Below are 18,984 nucleotides of genomic sequence, written 5' to 3' on the forward strand. Positions count from 1 at the left end.
TTTTTTTTAAATGGAATCTTGCTCTGTTGCACAGGCTGGAGTGCAGTGGCACAGTCTTGGCTCACTGCAACCTCTGCCTCCTGGGTTCAAGCAATTCTCCTGCCTCAGCCTCCCGAGTAGCTGGGATTACAGGCATGCGCCACCACACCTGGCTAATTTTTATATTTTTAGTAGAAACAGAGTTTCACCATGTTGGCCAGGCTGGTCTCGAACTCCCGACGTTGTGATCCACCCACCTTGGCCTCCCAAAGTGCTGGGATTACAGGTGTGAGCCACCACACTTGGCCAGAGGTTTTAATTTTAATGTAATCCATTTTAATAATCTCTTCCTTTGTAGTTAGTGCTTTTTGTACTTTCCCTATTCTGTGATCATGAAGACATTCCTTTATGTTATCTTTTAGAAATGTTATTATCTTACTTTCACATTTATATTCCCAATCCTCCTAGAACTGACTTTTCTGTGTGTAATACAAGGTAGGGGTCAGTTTTATTTTTGTATTGTCCTTTATCAAGTATACTTGATCATTTTTGTTAGTCTTGTCTGGTCATTAAAAAATCCAATTGTTTCTTTAAACAGGTATAATTCTTTTATTTATAACCAGTAGAGTATTTATAATAATATAGATGTTAAGAAAGAATGTGGCCTTAGGTCTAGACTGCTTGTGTTCAAATCACTCTCATAAAATTATTTTTTATTGATAAGTGTACATATTTTTGGTGTACGTGTGATAATTTGATACATTCATGTAATGTATAAAGATCAAATCAAGGTAATATGGGTAGCCATCCCTTAAATAGTTCTTTTCTTTATGCTAGAAACATTCGAATTATTTTTTTCTAGTTATTTTGAAATACACGATAGACTATGGTTAACTATAATCACCCTACTGATCTGTCAAACACTAGATCTTATTTCTTCTACTGAATTTTATATTTGTACCCATTAATCAACTCTGTTCTTCCTCTCTCCATGCTACCCTTCTGGCCTTTGATAACCACCCATCAATTTACTCTCTATCTTCATGAAACCAGCATATTTTAGCTCCCACATATGAATGAAAACATATAATAGTTGTCTTTCTGTGCTTGACTTATTTTACTTAACATGATGACCTCCAGTTCCATCTATCTTGTGGCAGTGAGAGTATTTCATTCATTTTTGTCTGAATCATATTCCATTGTGAATATACATTACATTTTCTTTATTCATTCATCATTGATGTACACTTAGGTTGATTCCATATTTTGGCTATTGTGAATAGTGTATTAATAAATATGAGAGTGCAGCTATCTCTTTGATATAATGACATTTTTTTCTTGTGGATATATACACAGTAGTGGAATTAACTTATAGTTTACATAATATAAATCTAGCTACTCTTGTTTGTTTTTTTCTTCTAGTTGCATGGAATATCTTTTCCATTCCTTCACTTTCAGTCGATGTGTATCTTTATAGATGAAGTGGGTTTTTTGTAGGCAGCATGTAGTTGGGTCATGTTTCTTTATACTCTGTGCCTTTTAATTGGAGAGTTAAGTCTATGTACATTCAGTGTTGTTATTGGTAGGTAAAGATTTACAGCTGCCATTTTGTTGCTTGTTTTCTGGTTGTTTTATAACTCCTATGTTCCTTTCTTCTTGTCTTTCTTTGTGGTTAAGTGATTTTCTCTGGTAGTATGTTTTATTTTTTTGCTTTTTATTTTTTAGTAAATATAGGTTTTACATTGTAGTTGCCATGAGTCTTACATTTTATAGATATAACAGATTATTTTAAAGAGATGACAACTTACCTTAGGTCACAAAGAAAGGAATAGAAACAAGGAAAAACCAAAATGCCCTACATGTTAACTGTTTCTCCCACATTTTGCCTTTTTGTTGTCTCTATTTACATATTTTTGAGGTTTTTTGTTTGTTTTTTTGAGATGGAGTCTCGCTCTGTTACCCAGCCTGGAGTGCAGTGGTGCGATCTTGGCTCACTGCAACCTTCTCCTCCTGGGTTCCAGAGATTCTCCTGCCTCAGCCTCCCAAGTAGCTGGGTTACAGGCGCCCACCCCCATGCCTGGCTAATTTTTGTATTTTTCATAGAGATGGGGTTTCACCATGTTGGCCAGGCTGGTCTCGAACTCTTGACCTCAAGTGATCCACTCGCCTCGGCCACTCAAAGTGCTAGGATTACAGGTGTGAGCCACTGCGCCCCACCTATTTATATATTTTTGTATTTCCTATCTCTTAACAGATTGCTATAGCTATTATTGTTTTTGTTAGATTTGTCTTTTAGTCTTCATACTGGAGTTATCACACACCACAGTTACATTATTGGAGTATTCTAGGGTTGTCCATGTTTTTAATTTCACCAGTGATTTTTATACCTTCAAATGTTTTCCATTTGCACATTAGTGTTTCTTCTTCCTGATTGAAGAACTCCCTTTAACGTTTCTTACAAGATGGTTCTGGTGATCGTAAACTCTCTCAGGTTTTGTTGGTCTGAGAAAGGCTTTCTTCTTCTTCTTCTTTTTTTTTTTTTTGGTGTTAGGAACATTTTAACCATATATCTTCAATATTATCCATCCAGGACCAAAGTAAGTTCTGATGCAGGAAATGAGTGAGTTTCACAGCTTTCTGAGCCCCTACTTGACCCAGGAAGCCCAGCTAGCCCCTCCTCTGAGTTCCCCGTCTAAAACAGGATACCCCAACTGCTATTGGGAACTGGGCGGCAGTCGTTCTGGCTACTTCCTGCTGGTTAGGGGTGAAGAAGGGGCCCTGCAGTTTTGGTGTCCTCCAGAGGGGAACATTTTAGGCCAGTCAGGGACCAGCAGGTTGATCTAGGGGTCCTCGGTAGAAGCCGTGAGTTGAGCTCATTTGAGGTTCCATTTGTAAGAGCATTTGTAGCTTGATGGCCTTGATCCTGGAGGAAACAAATTTGACAAGGAGGTTAAAAATGCAAGGCCCAAAGACGAGTAATAGTAGGATGGCTGTCACAGGGCCTAGAAAGGGGAGGAGCCCAGATATCCATTGGTTAAACATATTCCAGGGTACTGAATGTTCAAGCTCCTTCTCCTCTTTTAAATGTCTAACAATATCCTGTAATTTTTTGTGAGCTTCAGGCCTTAAGGGACATTGCCTTTGATAAGGAAAAGTGGTGGGGTCTTTTAGCCTGATTTGAACTGGATGGGCATTCTTTGTCTTTCCGAATTGTCCTTCTAAGGCCCAGACTTCAGAGTTGATTCCTTCTTCAAGTAGAGGACAATGAATGGATAATTTATTCCTTATATTCTTGTAGATAATAGCCCCAGCTTTGGCTAATATGTCCCTACCTAATAAGGGTGTGGGACTTTTGGGCGTAACAAGAAAGGCATGTGAAAAGAGCAAAGTCTCCTAATTGCAACCGAGGAGGTGAGAGTAATACCTGGTTATTAGGCTGTCCTAAGATCCTTGAATAGTAACGGACTTTGAGGCAGTCATCTGGGGCAGGAGATTAAAACTGAGATGGCCGCGCCAGTGTCCAGGAGGAAGTCCACTTCCTGGCCCTAAATGGTCAAACTTACTTGGGGCTCTGTGAGGGTGATGGCATGAGCTGGCGCTTGCCCTGGCCACCCTCAGGCCTGTTGCTGAATCATCTGGTTGGGCTTCTGGCCCAGACGGCCTTCGTCCTCTGGGGCAGTGTGCCTTCCAGTGATTGCCTTGGCGTATTGGACATGGGCAAGGGGGCTGTTTGTTTCTGGTTAGACAATCTTTCTTAAAGTGTCCTTGCAAACCACACTGATAACAAGCCCTACTAGGAAATTGGCTTGCTCCTCTTTTGGTTCCCTCTGAGCCACCAGGGTCTGCCTGTCTGAGGGCCATGACTAAGGCTGTAGCCTTTTTCTTATCTCGCTTTTCCCTTTTGGCCTGTTCCTCTTGGTCCCTGTTATAGAACACCGAGGTTGCCAGGTTTAATAATGCCTCCAAATTTTGTTCGGGGCCTAAGGCAAACTTTTGGAGTTTTCTCCTAATGTCAGCCGCTGATTGGGTGATAAATTTATCCTTTAGAATAAGTTGGCCTTCCAGGGAGTCCGGAGTTAGGGAGGTGTGCTTTCTTAGGGCCTCCCTTAGTTTTCTAGAAAAGCAGAAGGGTTTTCCTCTTTTTCTCTGCATAATTGTGGATAACATTGAGTAGTTCATAGGCGTTTTCGTAGTCTTCCTCAACCCTTCTAAAATGCAAGTTAGCAAATGCCTGTGGCTCCAATCTGCATGATTTGAGTCAGTATCCTAATAAGGGTCTACAGTGGGTACTGTCTGTTGCCCTGTGGGGAATTTTCCCTTTTCCTCCAGGGTCATTCGATCATTTACCTGGCTAAGATACCATAAATCTCCAAATTGCTGGGCTGCTGCTAAAGCTGCCTCCTTTTCAGTAGGACTTAAGGTCTGATTAAGGAACAACATGATGTCCTTCCATGCTAGATCAAAGGACTGCCCTAACCCTTGTAAAACATCTATATAGTTAGAGGGATCATCCGAGAATTTCCCTAAATCTGCCTTTATTTGTTTTAAATCTGAGAGTGAGAAGGGCGCATGAAAGTGAATGGGCCCAAATTCTCCTCCTACTGTTTGTAAGGGACATGGTTTGGGTGCCTGGCTTGTGGAGTTTGTGTTCTCTTTCTGGGGTGCCTTTAACACTTTGGTGGGGCTGGATGGAGGAGAGTCAGTGGGGGAGGAGAGTGGGGCTGAGGGAAGAGGCCCTGAGTATGGAGGTAACTGTGGGCCTCTGTCATTTGGGCAAAGCTTGCAGGCTTGGCACAGGGCAGTATTGTCATGAAAGGCAAAGAAAGCCTGTACATAAGGAACTTCACTCCATTTACCTTCCTGTTTACAGAAAAGAGCTAGTTGTAGAAGGATGTTATAATTAATACTTTCCTCAGGGGACCAAGTTTCTCCATTTTGTAAGGAATACTGTGGCCAGGCAGTGGTACAGAAGAAAATTAGCCACTTCTTTGTTAAGGTTTCAGGGTCAAATTTGTCCCAGTAATTCAGGATACATCTTAAGAGAGTGTCCGGTTTGGAAGGTGTGGTGCTTATCTGGAATTTTAAACACAGGGATGTCCGCACCCTGGTTAGTCCTAAGGGTATCCCATAAGGGTCAGGTCCAATTGTGTTCAAAGCTCATGGTCCCTTTTCCTGAGCTCTTCATCTACCGGATTTAACCATGCTTACCGGCGGGATGGAAACTTCCCTTGCCTCTGCCATGGATGGAAACTTCCCTTGCCTCTGCCATGCACCTGTTGACCACTAAATGGGGCACAAGGACTGTTGGATTTATTGTGGTCCTTCTGCCAATGCGTCCTACCTGTTCCAGGGTGGCAAGGCCTGGGTCTGGGACACCACTGATGCTTGCATGCTAAGGCCCAATTTATGTGGTCCTGGCTATAAAACTGTCCTTCAAGGAGAAATCTCTGACTTAGTGACAGGGGAGGTGTATAGTAAGCTTAAAGGGGGTGATGGATGTCCTCTAGGCCAGGGCCGAGAGAACAGCTGCTGTACTTTAGCCTTCTGTCCCCACTTGCCATCAAAGGAGTAAGCCCCCCTCTCAAGGTGGTACCAGTATCCTGTGTCCCAACTGACTGTATTTTCTTCCCTCCAATACCAATTATTGAATGGTTGAAACAACAATGGCTTTAAGACCCGTGCCTATGCACCAGATTGTACTTGAGAGGCCCCAAGAAAGGGGTAAGTTTATCTGGGGAGCAATGGAGGAAATGTCCTAAGGCTTTTCTACTATCCACATGAAAATTACAGACCTGTCTTTAAATTGTCCTGATGTGGGGGACCATACACTATGGTGGGGAACTGGCCCTTCAAAATGGCCATGAAATGGCGACACTTGCCTAAACCCTGGAGGGCACCATGAACAGGGATCTTCTGGGCACCACCCCAAGAATTCAAGACTTCTAAATAGGGAATCTTGATCCTGCCTAGGGGGAATAACCTTACTTGTAAGATGAGGAAAGAAGTCTAGCCGGCAGACATTAGGACCCAGGAGGCAGGAGACAGATGTGGCTGTCTCACGCTCAGTAACCCGTGCAGGGAGAGATTCTTGTGGGACCATAGTCTCAACCAGGATATCTAGGAGACTAAGATGTCCACTGAGCACTCCTGGGTGTACTTTGGGACCACCACGGAAAGCGAAAGAATTGGAACTGGTTCCAGGCCAACCAACGCTCCCAACCCCAAAGGGTTGGGGGTTGTTAGAGAGCCCTTTTCCAGACAGCCTGACACCCATGTCTTTAGTGTGGTGGCTGTGCTAGTTGCCTTTAAGTGGCTGACAGGTGCCCGGTTTAGCCTCTGAATTCTAAGGAAGGACAGGACGGAATAGCAAGTGAAAGAGGTCTAATTGTACTCACCACGTGACGATGTAGATGCCTTTCCTGGAGACTCCTGGCTGCCTCGCAAAATGTAACACCTAAGGTTCTTGCCTAGCCACGCCAAAGAATTGGTGTGGCAGCTGACTGCGGTGAGTCATGAACCAATAGAGAGAAAAAGCTGTAGGCTTTATTGAGCAGAGTGAAAGTACGAAGATTCCACAGCATGGAAGGGGTCCGGAACGGGTAGCCCTTCTGTCTTCTTTATAGTTGAAGAAGCTTTGCTGGATTCTTGGATGGCAGGGTTTTGTTTTGTTTTTTTCCTTTCAGCACTTTGAAAAGGTCCTGTTCCTTCCTGACCTGTGTGGTTTTTCTTGAGAAGTTTTTTGCCAGACAAACTGGGGCTCCTTTGTATGTTATTTGTTTCTTTATTGTTTCTGCTTTTAAGATCCTTCCTTTGTCTTTGACCTTTGAGAGTTTGATTATTATATGCCTTGGGTAGTCTTACTAGGGTTGAATCTGTTTGGTGTTCTGAGACCTTACTATTTGTGGATATTTATATTTATCTCAAGTTTCAGAAAGTTTTCTGTTATTATTTCTTTGGATAAGCTTTCTACCACTTGTCCTTGCTCACTTTCTGTTGAACACCAGTAATTCTTAGACTTGGTCTTTTGAGATAATTTTCTGTTTCTGGTAGGTGATTTTCATTTCTTTCCATTTTTTTTTTTATCCTATGACTGGGTATTTTCAATTAGCCTATTTTTGAACTCACTGATTCTTTCCTCTGCTTGATTCATTCTGTTATTGAGAGACTCTAATGAATTTGTTAGTTTGGCAAATATGTTTCTCAATTTTAAGATTTCTGTTTGATTTTAAAAATTATTTAAAATCTTTTTGTTAAATTTCTGTGATCAATTTCTGAATTGCTTTTCTATGTTTTTTTTTTTTTTTTTTTTTGAGATCACTAAGTTTCCTTAAAACTGCTATTTTGAATTCTTCAAGAACTCACATATTGCCATCTTGTTGGAGTCAGTCAGTGGTTTATTGCTATGTCTGTTTGGGTAGGTTGTGTTTCCCTTGGATGTACATCTATGTTTTTGCATTGAGGGATTAGTTTTTCCAGTCTTCGCTGTCTGGCTTCTTTTGGTTTTTATGGGGTATGTTCATTTAGAGATTCTTTGTAATTTTCTTGTTGACTTTCTTTCTTTTTCCAGGTAGGTCTCTGCTTCCTTTTTGGCCCTAAATGGCACCTTATGCTCAGGTTTGCCTTGACTCTAGTAAATAAATCAGAGTGTAGCCCATTCCAAACTGGGGAGGTCCCAAAAGGGATATCTCAGCAGTATGGGAACGCTTGCTAGCAGTTTGTGCCGAGGGGACCTGTAGAAAGAACCTTAGTATGGTGATGCTAAACAGCCACTCTGATTTGGTGTCTCCTTTGGCTTAGTTACAGAGCAGAGTTTCCAGGACTCAGGATGGTAGTCCTACCTCTCCCCTTTGTCTCTGGCTATCCTCAGGGATATATTTGTCTTCAGGCACTCCCAGTGCTTCCTGTGGCTTGAGGCAGGGACAGGTCTTCTGCCAGGGAGCCCAAGATGATAGGGAAGCTGCTTACTTTGATCTCACTTTTTCCAGTATAAAAACTGTGAGTTGGGGGAAATTTTCATGAGCTTTGTGCTGGGCAGAATTGGGGGAGGCATGTCTTGGATATGGAAGTCCGATTCTGTTACTGTCTGCTCAGAGGTTTTTCACTTGACTGTGGCCCCAGGACCTGTCTCATCCTCATATTTGAATTCTGGGCTATTGCTAGTGATAATCTCAGTGCTGTATATTTGTTTTTGTTTTCTTTGGTAGAGTGTGAAACTAGCTTGCGTCTTCAGGGCCATTTTGGAAGTAGAAACCCTCTCAAAAATTTTTATTAATTTGACATACGTTTATTGAGCACATACTATGTCTCAGTTCTTCAGGGTGCTGGAGATATTACAGCAAATAAAAGACAAAGTCCTACCTACATGTGGTGGTGAGGGGAGAGACAGATAATCATCTAAATGAATGAGCAAAATATATATTATATAGAGATATGTGTTTAGATAAATGTAAAGTAGGAAAGGCGAGTAGAGAGTATGAGAGGGGATGAAATTTGAAATAAGTCATCAAGAAAACCTTCACTGAGGAAGTTACAATTGGGTAAACACCTGAAGGAGTTAAGGAAGCAGATTTTGTGGACATCCTGGAGGAAGAACATTTCAGGTAGAGGTAACAGCAAGTGTAAATCTCCTGAGGCAGGGATGTGCATGGTGTGTTTAAGTAATAGTAAGTCAGTGTAGTTCCAACAGAAGTGAGGGGGTGAGTATTAGATGTTATGGTTGGAGAAGTAAGAGGAGCCATTAGAGAGTTTGTTTGTTTTTTCTTTCCATCTTTTCTATCTTTCTCGGTATGTTGCCCAGTCTAGACTCGAACTCCTGGGCTCAAGCAAACCTTCTGCTTCAGCTTCCTGAATACCTAGGACTATAGGCATGTGCCACCATGCCCAGCCTTATTGGAGGGTTTTGATCACAGGAGTGACATGATCTGACCTGTTGTTTAAAGGGATCATTTTGGGCTGGGCGCGTTGGCCCATGCTTGTAATCCCAGCAGTTTGGGAGGCCAAGGCGGGTGCATTGCTTGAGGCCAGGAGTTCGAGACCAGCTTGGCCAACATGGTGAAACCCCGTTTCTACTAAAAATACAAAAAATTGCTGGGTGTGGTGGCACATACCTGTAATTCCAGGTACTTGGGAGGCTGAGGCACCAGAATCGCTTGAACCCGGGAGGTGGAGGTTTCAGTGAGCCAAGATTGCGCCACTGTACTCTAGCCTGTGCAACAGAGGAAGACCCTGTCTCAAAACAAAAATAAAAGGATCATTTGGCTGTTGTGTTTATAATAGACTGCAGTTGAGGGTGTGGTAGTGGCATGGGTAAGAAACAGGAGAGCAGTTGGGAACCTGATGCAATAATTCAGGCTACTATTTGGGTTGGCCAGTATAGAGGCAGCAAAGGTACTGAGAAGTAATCAGGTTCTGTGTATATTTTGAAGGAGCCAGTAAAATTTGTTGATGGATTAGATGTGGGGAGTAATGGAAAGGGGAGTCAAGGATGGCTCCAAGGCTTATGGGCCTGAACAATGTTGAGAGAACTTCCATTAACCAAGATGGGGAGACAATATAAGGAAAATGTGTGTGAGGAGGCTAAGGAGCTCAACTTTTGACATATGTTAGAAATGCCTATAAGACTTTTAAGTGTAAATGATGAGTAAGCAGTTAGAGGAATCTGCAGTTTCAGGGGGGCAGGGGTTAGTATGAGGGGCAGCTGAGGGAGGATAGATTGATATGTGCCAGCAATTTATCTTCTGGACTTCTTATCTGGGACTTCTTGTTTCACCTGAATTATACTGGCCACTTGGGCATTACCCTGCCTCTCCATAATCAAGATATGTGAATTGGGCTTATTTCCCAAGCGGTCATTTCTTAAGTGTAAAGACTGTCTTGGTCTTTGTAATCATTGCCTCGAAGCTTGTAACAACTCCAGATGCGTTCCTTTTTTTTTTTTCCCATAAAATTTTAGGTTATGGCTGTCCCTGAGTCTCATCCAATATACTTCTTTCAGGGATTCCTTAAAATTTCTTGTCTGTTCATAGCATTCCTGTTTGTTTCTTTAGTTTTTTATAGCTTTAAAAAATACCTTTTCTGTTATTTTCTGAAAGGCTGTAAATGATGAAGTCAGTGTATATACCTAGTCTGCATTTCAATCCATTCTTCTTGTTTATAATAAAAAGAATAAATTATTATAGAAAAGTGACAAATGCATAGTGATAAAATATTATAATATTCTTATTTGCAGTGATTGGTTTCTTCCATTTTTTCCCAAAATATTAAATTTTACTTAGTTATTTTACTTACATAATAAGCATTTTATCATGTAATTATAAACTGTATAATTGGGATTTCACTTTCTAACATAACTTTCTGGGCCTGCTCTTTGGTGACCCTCATCTGATCTCTCTAGACTCATGGTAAGTGTAACTATTGAACCATTTGCTCACTGCTTTGAAGTGACTAGAAGGCTGACTGTAAAGAAATGCAGGCTGGGAAAAAGGTCTCATCTCTGCTCCTGTCATTTGGGGCAGGGATAATTATCTCCCTATGAGGAGTAGAGCTAATGTGTTATTTCTTTTTTCAAGTTATTTTAGTTTCAATTTAAAAAATAAATTCTGCCAGGCATGGTGACTCCTGCTTGTACTCCCAGCTACTTGTGAGGATGAGGTGGGGGGAATCCCTTGAGCCCAGGAGTTGGAGGCTATAGTGAGCTATGATTGTGCCACTGCACTCCAGCCTGGGTTACAGAGCAAGATCTTGTCTCTAAATACATACATACATACATACATACATACATACGTATTTTAAAAATATTAAATTTTTTTTTTCTTTCCTCTAGTTCACTTAGCAGCCATGGAAGGCCACCTTCACTGTTTCAAATTCCTATTCAGTAGAATGAGCAGTGCGACACAAGTTTTAAAAGCTTTCAATGATAACGGAGAAAATGTATTGGATTTGGCCCAGAGGTTCTTCAAGCAGAACATTTTACAGTTTATCCAGGGGGCTGAGTATGAAGGAAAAGATTTAGAAGATCAGGAAAGTAAGTAAGTGATATGTTCTAGCATATAATGTAATGATGATGATGATGATATAATGATATACTTTCATTGATGTAGAATCAATGAAATAGGAAAAGAAGATATAAGGCAAATGTTATATATGTTATATGTAAAAATATAAACATGTTTAATATATAACATATTAAAATTTATTACATATCATTGCCGATACATTCATCCAGATTCTTTATTATAAAATACTTTAGACAAAAATGTGTAGAGGTTTGTTGCAGTGGCGCATGCTTGTAATCCCAGAACTTTGGGAGTCTGAGGTGAGTGGATTGCTTAAGCCCAGAAGTTCAAGACCAATTTGGGAAATATAGTAAAACCCTATCTCTACAAAAAATACAAAAATTAGCTGGATGTGGAGGCATCCCTGTAATCAGCTACTTGGGAGGCTGAGGTGGGAGGATGGATTGAGCCCAGGAAGTCAAGGCTACACTGAGCCTTGATTATACCTCTGCACTCCAGCCTGCATGACAAAATGAGACCCTGTCTCAAAAAAAAAAAAAAAAAAAAAAAATGAGCAGTGAATCACTAAATTTAAGAATAAAATATAGAGGCCAGGTATAGTGGCTAACACCTGTAATCCCAGCTACTTGAGAAGTTCAGGCAGGAGAATCATTTGAACCTGGGAGGTGGAGGTTGCAGTGAGCCAAGATCACGCAATTGCACTCCATCCTGGGCAACATGAGCAAAACTCTATCTTGGAAGAAAAGAAAAGAATAAAATATAGAGTTGAAGCCCTTTGGATCTCTCTCCCTAATTACCATCACCTTTTCTTCCTCCTCAAGGGTAAAGTATTATTTTAGATTTTTCATTCCATTCTGTGGTTTTATATTTTAGTTGTGTATATGAGTTGGGGTCTCACTATGTTTCCCAGGCCGGTCTCAAACTCCTGGCCTCAAGTGATCCTCCTTCCCCAGCCTCCCAGCAAAGCACTGGGATTACAGGCATGGGCCACTGCATCCACCCTGTGTTGTTCTTTATGTGCATTATTTTTTATTGTTGTATTATTATTTTTATTGGTTTCTCCTTCAAGTATTTTCCATCTGTTCAATCTGCAGATATAGAACTTGCAGATATGGAGGGCCAGCTGTGCATCTATACACATACATGTGTACACACAGACACACACACACACACAACTGAAAGCACCTAACCTTATCCCTAGCATATAGTTGATGCTTAATAAAATATCTTTAATGATAGTAACTACATAAACTGAGTCCTTACTAAAAATGCCAGACATGGTAGTAAGCACTTGCAAGGATTGCATTGTTTTGTCTTTTTTAAAAATAAGATCTTCTTGATACTTGGATACCAAAGAATTGCATAATTTTACCCTCTCAACAAATCTGAAATGTGACTTTTCTCATTTTTACATATGGAAATAAACAATCTAGAATAGCCAAAGAATATTTTTAAAATAACAAAGTTGGAAGGACTTAACACTACTTGATTTTAAGACTTACTATATTGCTACAGTAATCAAGGCAGTGTGTAGTAATGGCAAACAGACATACAGATAAGTAAGACAGAATACAACAAAGACCAGTAAGAGTACGGCATGATGGTGCATCCCTGTAATCCTAGCTACCTGGGAGGCTGAGGCGGGAGGATTGCTTGAGCCTAGGAGTTCAAGGTTACAGTGAGCTGTGACCGCACCTCAGTGACAAAGTGAGACCCTATCTCTAAACAAAACAAAGCAGTGTGACAACTATTTACATAGCATTTCTATTGTATTAGGTATTGTGAGTAACGTAGAGATTATTTAAAGTATATGGGAGGGAGGATGTGCATAGGTTATCTGCAAATATACCATTTTATATAAGGGACTTGGACATCCACAGATTTTGGTATCTTTGGGGGGTCCTAGAACCCTTAGGATTCCAAGGGATGACTCTATATGTATGTGCACATACACACTTCTTATCTGCTTCTAGTCTATTTTGCTGTCTTCACTGTCTTGCAAGTAGAGAAGGAGCGGTCTGTGTAACCAGGTTCAAGCGATTCTCCTGCCTCAGCCTCCTGAGTAGCTGTAATTACAGGCATGAGCCACCACACCCAGCTAATTTTTGTATTTTTAGTAGAGACAGGGTTTCACCATGTTGGCCAGGCTGGTCTCGAACTCCTGACCTCAAATGATTCACTCACCTCAGCCTCCGAAAGTGCTGGGATTACAGGCGTGAGCCACCATGCCCAGCTTCCAAGTGTGTCTTTGTACAAAGGGTTTTAAATGACCATCCCCTGTGTTTTGTGGTGGTATGAGAGAGAAAGAGAATGTGGCTAAAAATTGTCCTGGTACAATACTTCTGGCATGTTTGAAGTCCTGAGGGGAAAAAGAGTAGAATGATTAGTAATAATCTTATTTGATAATTCTCTTTTTACTGCTAGTCATCAACTGAACTCATTCCATTACAACAGCCTTTTATTTGAGAAAATATTGAAACCTGAAATATATGACAGCTTAAGACAGGGAAAAGAATAAACTCTGATATTTATTGAAATGCTGAATTTTTTTATTCATAGCTTTAGCATTTCCAGGTCATGTGGCTGCCTTTAAGGGTGATTTGGGGATGCTTAAGAAGTTAGTAGAAGATGGAGTAATCAATATTAATGAGCGTGCTGATAATGGATCAACTCCTATGCATAAAGGTGAGTTATGATTTCTCCTTTCAGTTTGGATACAATAGCTGCTGAGTTATTAATCTTTTAAAGTAAATATCAATCAGAAACACATGAAACATAAAACTTTTTTCTGATGCCCTAGCAGATATCAGTCTACCTTGTGTGGTATATAGAATGCCTAATTCTCTATTCAAGTGTAATGTTTCTTTTATGATGCCAGATATTCATGCATTATCTTATTCAAGGGTAATTCCAATAAAATTTCTATAGCGACATTGTTATGTTAGTTAAATGTGAAATGTACTGCTAGAGAAGTTTCTTAGGATAACATTTTTTAAATGACCTTTTAATTAATACTAAAATAGAAATCATCCCTCTCTCTCTCTCTCTCTTTTTTTTTTTTTCCGCAGACTGGGTCTTGTTCTGTCACCCAGGCTTGGAGTGCAGGTGGAGACCTCCTGGGCTCAAGTCATCCTCCCACCTCAGTCTCCTGAGTAGCTGGGATTATAGGCATGTGCCACCACACCAGGCTAATTTTTTGTCTTTTTAATAGTGATGGGGTTTCACCATGTTGGCCAGGCTGGTCTTGAACTCCTGGCCTCAAATGATCCACTTGCCTTGGCCTCCCAAAGTGCAGGATTACAGGCGTGAGCCTGGCCTGATGGCAGGTGATTCTTACTAAACTCTTAGAGTAAAATGATAGTAGGCTTATTAATATAATCATGTGTTTAAATTGGACTCTATTTCACAAATTAACTTCTGGCAGTCCTCAGATCATATATTATGTTCCCATTGGTTAGGTTTTTAGCTTACATTGTTTAATCCATAATGTATCTCAAAGTATACAATCTAAGCACTATGTGTAACAATAGTTTTATAAGCAGGGGAAATGGGAAGAGATGGGATGCAGAGGATGTTTTCTCCTACACAGAAAGAGTCCACAGATTGGTGAGCTCTGTGCCCTATGTTTGGAATATCTCACTCCATCCATTTCTGCTGGTCATCCAGGAGTTAAACTCTCTACTGTGAGATATGTGTATGGGGAGGAGGCTTAACATGTACATAAAGTTTTTTTTTTTTTTTTAAATTATTATTATACTTTAAGTTCTAGGGTACATGTGCATAACATGCAGGTTTGTTACATATGTATACTTGTACCATGTTGGTGTGCTGCAACCATCAACTCGTCAGCACCCATCAACTCGTCAGCACCCATCAACTCGTCATTTACATCAGGTATAACTCCAAATGCAATCCCTCCCTCCTGCCCCTGCCCCCTCCCCATGATAGGCCCCGATGTGTGATGTTCCCCTTCCCGAGTCCAAGTGATCTCATTGTTCAGTTCCCACCTATGAGTGAGAACATGCGGTGTTTGGTTTTCTGTTCTTGCAATAGTTTGCTGAGAATGATGGTTTCCAGCTGCATCCCATGTCCCTACAAAGGACACAAACTCATCCTTTTTTATGGCTGCATAGTATTCCATGGTGTATATGTGCTACATTTTCTTAATCCAGTCTGTCACTGATGGACATTTGGGTTGATTCCAGGTCTTTGCAAACACGTATGTTTGCTGCAATAAACATATGTGTGCATGTGTCTTTATGGCAGCATGATTTATAATCCTTTGGGTATACACCCAGTAATGGGATGGCTGGGTCATATGGTACTTCTAGTTCTAGATCCTTGAGGAATCGCCATACTGTTTTCCATAATGGTTGAACTAGTTTACAGTCCCACCAACAGTGTAAAAGTGTTCCTATTTCTCCACATCCTCTCCAGCACCTGTTGTTTCCTGACTTTTTAATGATTGCCTTTCTAACTGGCGTGAGATGGTATCTCATTGAGGTTTTGATTTGCATTTCTCTGATGGCCAGGGATGATGAGCATTTTTTCATGTGTCTGTTGGCTGTATGAATGTCTTCTTTTGAGAAATGTCTGTTCATATCCTTTGCCCACTTTTTGATGGGGTTGTTTTTTTCTTGTAAATTTGTTTGAGTTCTTTGTAGGTTCTGGATATTAGCCCTTTGTCAGATGAGTAGATTGCAAAATTTTTCTCCCATTCTGTAGGTTGCCTGTTCACTCTAATGGTAGTTTCTTTTGCTGTGCAGAAGCTCTTTAGTTTAATTAGATCCCATTTGTCAATTTTGGCTTTTGTTGCTGTTGCTTTTGGTGTTTTAGACATGAAGTCCTTGCCCATGCCTATGTCCTGAATGGTATTGCCTAGGTTTTCTTCTAGGGTTTTTATGGTATTAGGTCTAACATTTAAGTCTCTAATCCATCTTGAATTAATTTTTGTATAAGGAGTAAGGAAAGGATCCAGTTTCAGCTTTCTACTTATGGCTAGCCAATTTTCTCAGCATCATTTATTAAATAGGGAATCCTTTCCCCATTTCTTGTTTTTCTCAGGTTTGTCAAAGATCAGATGGCTGTAGATGTGTGGTATTATTTCTGAGGACTCTGTTCTGTTCCATTGGTTTGTATCTCTGTTTTGGTACCAGTACCATGCTGTTTTGGTTACTGTAGCCTTGTAGTATAGTTTGAGGTCAGGTAGTGTGATGCCTCCAGCTTTGTTCTTTTGACTTAGGATTGTCTTGGCAATGCGGGCTCTTTTTTGGTTCCGTATGAACTTTAAAGCAGTTTTTTCCAATCTGTGAAGAAACTCATTGGTAGCTTGATGGGGATGGCATTGAATCTATAAATTACTTTGGGCAGTATGGCCATTTTCATGATATTGATTCTTCCTATCCATGAGCATGGTGTGTTCTTCCATTTGTTTGTGTCCTCTTTTATTTCACTGAACAGTGATTTGTAGTTCTCCTTGAAGAGGTCCTTTATATCCCTTGTAAGCTGGATTCCTAGGTATTTTATTCTCTTTGAGGCAATTGTGAATGGAAGTTCATTCATGATTTGGCTCTCTGTTTGTCTGTTACTGGTGTATAAGAATGCTTGTGATTTTTGCACATTGATTTTGTATCCTGAGACTTTGCTGAAGTTGCTTATCAGCTTAAGGAGATTTTGGGCTGATGATGGGGTTTTCTAAATATACAATCATGTCATCTGCAAAGAGGGACAATTTGACTTCTTCTTTTCCTAACTGAATAGCCTTTATTTCTTTCTCTTGCCTGATTGCCCTAGCCAGAACTTCCAGCACTATGTTGAATAGGAGTGGTGAGAGAGGGCATCCCTGTCTTGTGCCAGTTTTCAAAGGGAATTTTTCCAGTTTTTGCCCATTCAGTATGATATTGGCTGTGGGTTTGTCATAAATAGCTCTTATTATTTTGAGATACATTCCATCAATACCGAATTTATTGAGCGTTTTTAGCATGAAGGGCTGTTGAATTTTGTCAAAGGCCTTTTCTGCATCTATTGAGATAGTCATGTGGTTTTTGTCTTTGTTTCTGTTAATATGCTGGATTACGTTTATTGATTTGTGTATGTTGAACCAGCCTTGCATCCCAGGGATGAAGCCCACTTGATCATGGTGGATAAGCTTTTTGATGTGCTGCTGGATCAGGTTTGCCAGTATTTTATTGAAGATTTTTGCATTGATGTTCATCAGGGATATTGGTCTAAAATTCTCTTTTTTTGTTGTGTCTCTGCCAGGCTTTGGTATCAGGATGATGTTGGCCTCATAAAATGAGTGAGGAAGGATTCCCTCTTTTTCTATTGATTGGAATAGTTTCAGAAGGAATGGTACTAGCTCCTCCTTGTACCTCTGGTAGAATTCAGCTGTGAATCTGTCTGGTCCTGGACTTTTTTTGGTTGGTAGGCTATTAATCACTGCCTCAGTTTCAGAGCCTGATATTGGTCTATTCAGGAATTCAGCTTCTTCCTGGTTTAGTCTTGGGAGAGTGTAAGTGTCCAGGAAATTATCCATTTCTTCTAGATTTTCTGGTTTATTTGCATAGAGGTGTTTATAGTATTCTCTGATGGTAGTTTGTATATCTGTGGGGTCAGTGGTGATATCCCCTTTATCATTTTTTATTGCATCTATTTGATTCTTCTCTCTTTTCTTCTTTATTAGTCTTGCTAGTGGTCTATCAATTTTGTTGATCTTTTCAAAAAACCAGCTCCTGGATTCATTGATTTTTTGGAGGGTTTTTTGTGTCTCTGTCTCCTTCAGTTCTGCTCTGATCTTAGTTATTTCTTCCCTTCTGCTAGCTTTTGAATGTGTTTGCTCTTGCTTCTCTAGTTCTTTTAATTGTGATGTTAGAGTGTCAATTTTAGATCTTTCCAGCTTTCTCTTGTGGACATTTAGTGCTATAAATTTCCCTCTACACACTGCTTTAAATGTGTCCCAGAGATTCTGGTATGTTGTATCTTTGTTCTCATTGGTTTCAAAGAACATCTTTATTTCTGCCTTCATTTCGTTATTTACCCAGTAGTCATTCAGGAGCACGTTATTCAGTTTCCATGTAGTTGAGCGGTTTTGATTGAGTTTCTTAGTCCTGAGTTCTAGTTGATTGCACTGTGGTCTGAGAGACAGTTTGTTATAATTTCTGTTCTTGTACATTTGCTGAGGAGTGCTTTACTTCCAATTATGTGGTCAATTTTGGAATAAGTGTGATGTGGTGCTGAGAAGAATGTATATTCTGTTGATTTGGGGTGGAGAGTTCTGTAGATGTCTATTAGGTCTGCTTGGTGCAGAGCTGAGTTCAATTCCTGGATATCCTTGTTAACTTTCTGTCTCGTTGATCTGTCTAATGTTGACAGTGGGGTGTTGAAGTCTCCCATTATTATTGTATGGGAGTCTAAGTCTCTTTGTGAGTCTCTAAGGACTTGCTTTATGAATCTGGGTGCTCCTGTATTGGGTGCATATATATTTAGGATAGTTAGCTCTTCCCTTTGAATTGATTCCCTTTACCATTATGTAATGGCCTTCTTTGTCTCTTTTGATCTTTGATGGTTTAAAGTCTGTTTTATCAGAGACTAGTATTGCAACCCCTGCTTTTTTTTTGTTCTCCATTTGCTTGGTAGATCTTCCTCCATCCCTTTATTTTGAGCCTATGTATGTCTCTGCATGTTAGATGCGTCTCCTGAATACAGCAAACTGATGGGTCTTGACTCTTTATCCAGTTTGCCAGCCTGTGTCTTTTAATTGGAGCATTTAGTCCATTTACATTTAAGGTTAATATTGTTATGTGTGAACTTGATCCTGACATTATGATATTAACTGGTTATTTTGCTCGTTAGTTGATGCAGTTTCTTCCTAGCCTCGATAGTCTTTACATTTTGTCATGTTTTTGTAATGGCTGGTACTGGTTGTTCCTTTCCATGTTTAGTGCTTCCTTCAGGGTCTCTTGTAAGGCAGGCCTGGTGGTGACAAAATCTC

General features: G+C 40.3%; 1 protein-coding gene across 2 annotated transcripts in view; it reads left to right on the forward strand.

Moving 5' to 3' along the window:
• The first annotated feature begins 5,098 nt into the window (after window positions 1-5,098).
• Window positions 5,099-18,984, forward strand: part of LOC126934918 (ankyrin repeat domain-containing protein 42-like) — a 38,794-nt gene continuing 24,908 nt past the window's right edge. The window contains exons 1-3 of one of the 2 annotated variants that reach the window (XM_050755889.1): window positions 5,099-6,484; window positions 10,802-11,002; window positions 13,554-13,679. In XM_050755889.1, the coding sequence (XP_050611846.1) occupies window positions 10,816-11,002; window positions 13,554-13,679 (313 nt within the window). In that variant the 5' untranslated portion in view covers window positions 5,099-6,484; window positions 10,802-10,815. Of the gene's footprint in view, window positions 6,485-10,801; window positions 11,007-13,553; window positions 13,680-18,984 lie in introns of those variants that run through there. The other variant, XM_050755890.1, reaches the window with a different exon arrangement.

This window comes from Macaca thibetana, chromosome 14, assembly GCF_024542745.1.
Source record: "Macaca thibetana thibetana isolate TM-01 chromosome 14, ASM2454274v1, whole genome shotgun sequence".
Lineage (NCBI taxonomy): Eukaryota > Metazoa > Chordata > Mammalia > Primates > Cercopithecidae > Macaca > Macaca thibetana.